The sequence below is a fragment of the Marmota monax genome, unplaced genomic scaffold (assembly GCF_021218885.2).
Source record: "Marmota monax isolate L192 unplaced genomic scaffold, Marmota_monax_Labrador192_F-V1.1 WCK01_AAM20220418_F8-fsc01398, whole genome shotgun sequence".
NCBI classification, from domain to species: domain Eukaryota; kingdom Metazoa; phylum Chordata; class Mammalia; order Rodentia; family Sciuridae; genus Marmota; species Marmota monax.
In genome coordinates this window covers 5,999-10,628 of record NW_026693969.1, presented here as the reverse complement: position 1 = coordinate 10,628, position 4,630 = coordinate 5,999, and the positions used below count along the sequence as shown (strand labels likewise).

Here is a 4,630-nt window from a genome sequence, read left to right as displayed (position 1 = left end):
ATGCATACTAGAAATTATGAAAAACTTTTTCACTTCTATAGAAATGTGACATACATGCTTTCTTCTTTAGTTTCTTGATACAGTTGATGACATTACAATATTTGAACATTAAAAATTATAAATCATTTGCTCAAATATTATTTGTCACTCTTGTTACACATCACTAGATTTGTCAGCTATATTTTATTTAGAATTTTCACACACATAATATTTTCATCCACCTTTGGTAGCCAAGTAATATGCCTCCAATATTTGAAAATTCATCTCTTCAGGTTTCTGGAAGAATTTGTAGAAACAATTACTCCTTTCATCCTTAGCACTTAGTAGAATTCACCATTCAGGCCTACTGGACATGATCTGAAGATGGTGGTAGAGAGTTATTTTTACTATAAACTTCCATTTTTTGCGGAGGGGGGGAGTACCAGGGATTTAATTTAGGGGCACTTGACAAATGAGCCACACCCCCAGCCTTATTTTGTATTTTATTTACTGACAGGGTATTGCTGAGTTGCTTAGCACCTCGCTTTTACTGACTTTTGACTTTAAACTTGCTATCCTCCTGCCTCAGCCTCCCAAGCTGCTAGGATTAGAGGTATGCACCACCACGACCTACTAAATTTCCATTTTGAGAGTCTTCATCAATTAATTTTTTTTTTCATTTATATTTTGGTATACATATAAATGAAAAATACAACACACTGCTTTTTATTACACTAACTTCAAGTACAGATTGCTTTTATAGAGAAATTCTGAGTATCCCAACAATTTTTGTATATTTCTTATTCTAAACTATATTGAGCTTCCTGAATCACTATTGTACAAACTATTGAACATTGTTGACACAAACTACCTTTGTAAGGGTTTTACTAGATTCCAATTCCTGGTTTTTAAAACTATATTTTATGGAAAAATATGCAACTGTCTGATATATCTTATAAATCTATTTAAGAATGAAAAGCAAAAACTTTCAGAATGAATTAAATATTTTATCAAAATTTACATCTCAATACATTTTGTTCTGCTTTTGATTTATCATTTGAGGGTTTATGAAAAATCACACCAACGTCTGAATATTTAACTCAGTAGTAGAGTGCTTGCCTAACATTCATGAGGAGACCTACCTGGGTTTCACCTCCAGTAGTCAAAAAAAAAAAAAAGTCACATACAGATTTATAATAAAAGTCAAATATTGTTTTAAACTAATTTGCAGTGTTTATTTAACACAGATATTATAGATATTTACTTTCTCTTATATATTTTTATTCACTGAAGTCATTTTGGAAACATGAAATAATTTAAAATGTAGTAAACATAAATTTGAGGAAACAGAAAATAATTTAAAAATACAATTGAAACATTTTCTTAATCATTTGGCCAGCAAAAATTAACATTTTACTTTGTCCCTGTCAAACATACACTGTTTAGAAAATTACATTTTCATATGAATCTATACATATAAAGATAGTCAAAAGTCATAAAATGTGATTATGACAAAATCAATCATATAATTCTTTAGTAATAATTAGTCCCATTTGACAATACACGTAAACTTTTATTGTTGTAATGAACAATTTTTGTTCATATCTGGTTAAAAGATAATTTTAGTACATGATGGGCTACCAAGGAAACAGATCAGTCCCAACACAGCCTGAATAAAGTGCTATGAAAAGAAATCAATGAAAATAACAAAAAGAGAGACAGATTTTAGAGAGGTTTACAATGAACTATGTCCTGAAAATGACAAGTACTACTGTCAATACAGAGCATACTACACTCTCATTAGAAATAACTGGGGTCAGGGGACTAGGAAAAAAATAGAAGTATTTGGATTAGTCAGAGGATAGTGAAGGGAGGAGAGGGGATATGGGGTAGAAAGGATAGTAGAACAAATTAGATATAATCACCCTATGTACATATATGACTACATGACCTGTGTCATTCTACATCATGTACTATCAGAAGAGTGAGAATTATACTCCATTTGTGTATGATGTGTCAAAATGCATTCTACTGTTATGTGTACCTAATTAGAACAGATTTTTAAAAAAATTTTAAAAAAGAAAGAATGGTGAAAATTGTAGGATTATCTGTTTGATTCTTCCCAGGCAGAAAATCATATCAACTCAAGGAATGGATCATAACTGACATATGGATGAAATGTGAGGAACATCAATCTTAACATAGAGCAACAGACCTGCTTCATCATTAGACTAAGCACATGATGAAAGAAGAAATACAAATAAAGTGTGACTTTTCAGCAAGAATTAATCTTTTTTTAGAGAAGTGAAGAAGAGTAACTATGCATTAAAATTATATGCAATAACAAATCAATATCAACTCAATAAGGAAAATAAAAGGGCAACATTCTGGAAACTTCTTTGTCAGAACTCAAGAAATCTCTCTTACAGTGTGCATTCACTCACATATAGAGGTGCACTGAAATTGACAAATTTAGACGCTGCACTGAAGTCATGAGCTGTAAAAATTTTTATGGTGATTATAAATGACACACATGTAAGCTGTTGATATCCAAATAGTAGCCTTAAAAAGGCTGTATTGGATTTAGATGAAATTAAAGAAACTGGTGAGAAAAGAGAAAGACCCTAAGATGCCCCTGTGAATTACAGACATTCAACAATATTCATATGGCTGATTCCACCAAATAATCATGTTATACTGAGCCACCCAATTCTGCAATCAATCCCGTTTTTAACATAATCCAGAGAAATGCATAAAGCAGGAGACACAGTGAATGTACTTATACAACAAATAAAGAAATACTAAATACAAATGGAGACACTGCAAAAAGTTTACTGTAATAGTTGAGAAGGATGCTCAAACCATGAACTCCTCCTCAGTGCCTATACTTCCTCACTCCCCTTCTGCATGCATCTCTGTACATTCCCTTTTCATCTTCAAACTCTTAAGACCATTCTACAGTACTATAACATTTGTTCAAGCATCATATTCAATGTTCAGCTTTTCTTCCCAAAGACAAAACCTTTTTTAATATTTTATTTCACTGTTTTACAGCATTCTGATGTTTAACTATTACTAAGACAGTCAATCTTTTGAAGCATGTTGAGCCCATCTGGACTCGGTACTAATTCTAGAGGCAACAAAACATGTTAACATGCAAATCTTATTTGTGTGGGTCACATGGTACATGAACTTTAATAAAAACATTATGTAATTTTTTCCATGTTCTCTGTAGGGCATACTTTACATCTTTATTTCTCAAACTGTAGATCAAAGGATTCAGCATAGGGATGACCAAAGTGTAAAATATGGAAGCCACTTCATCAGTGTCTAAGGAATGACTAGACTTGGGCTGCACATACATGAATATAAAAGTCCCATGGAACACTATGACCACTGTCAGGTGGGATCCGCAGGTAGAAAAAGCCTTGCACCTACCCTCAGCAGACTTCATCTTGAGAACAGCTAGGAGGATGAGCAGGTAGGACACAAGGACAATCAGAAGAGAGGAAATCAAATTAAAAGCTGCTAAAATCAGATTCATCACTTCAATTTCATGTGTATTGGAACAGAGCAAAGATAACAAGGGGATACTGTCACAGTAGAAATGACTGATGACATTGTAGCCACAGAAGGGTAAAGTAAAGATTTTTATGGTGATTAGAAGTGACACAAATGTGCAGTAGATATATGAGATTGCTACCAGAACCCAACATACCCTCTGTGACATGATGACAGTGTAGAGGAGAGGGTTATAGATGGCCACATAGCGATCATAGGACATCACAGACAGAATAAATAGCTCACAAGCAATGAACACAAGAAAGAAAGCTAGCTGTGTAGCACAAAAATAATAAGAGATGGTATTTTGATCCACAACAAAATTTTCCAACATTTTGGGGCCCACAGCTGTAGAATAACCAAGATCTGTAATAGCCAGGTGTCTGAGAAAAAAGTACATGGGTGTTTGCAGATTTTGGTCCACTTTGGTGAGGATGGTCATGCCCAAGTTGCCCAACACTGAGACCAGGTAGATGATGAGGAACAGTCCAAATAATGGAGCCTGCAGCTCAGGGCGTGATGTGATGCCCATCAGAATGAACTCATGCACCACTGAGAGGTTTTGTTTCTCCATTTAAGATTATTATAAAACCTGTTCTGTATAGAGATATCAATAGATTTCAAATATTATCACCTGGGGACTTTCAAATAGTATCACAATATTAAGCAAGTTTGGTGTAAATAAGATACATGGAAATTTTTCCACTTAAAATTTTTGAAATAAACTCCCTTAAAAAAGAAAGATATGTATAAATAGTGTAAGAGACAGAGGTATATTTTTGGTGCTATTTAGGTTTCTTTACTCACAGGTATTTTGTTTATGCAGGAGATAATTTGCACAAGTTGGGAGGTGACCTGCTATTTGCATCTAATTGGAGGCTAGTTTAGTTTTTAAATATCCTGATATATTCAATATCCAGTCCCAAGTATCAACAGCTCCAAATGTAAAGTTTCCAGAGAGAGGCAGAGGCAGAGAGAGAGGGAGAGAGATAGAGACAGAGAATAATTAGAGATGATAAATAGAAAGAGAGGCAGATAGATAGAATGGGCAAATATTATAAAAGTTTAAACACAATAGTAACTTTGAGTA

General features: G+C 33.6%; 1 protein-coding gene across 1 annotated transcript; it reads right to left on the bottom strand.

Annotated features, from left to right (window-relative positions):
* Positions 1–3,142: 3,142 nt before the first annotated feature.
* On the bottom strand, positions 3,143–4,114 carry LOC124106398 (olfactory receptor 8K3-like). The gene has a single exon (XM_046464004.1). The coding sequence runs from the start codon at positions 4,112–4,114 to the stop codon at positions 3,143–3,145; it is 972 nt and encodes a 323-aa protein (XP_046319960.1).
* Between the last annotated feature and the right edge of the window lie 516 nt (positions 4,115–4,630).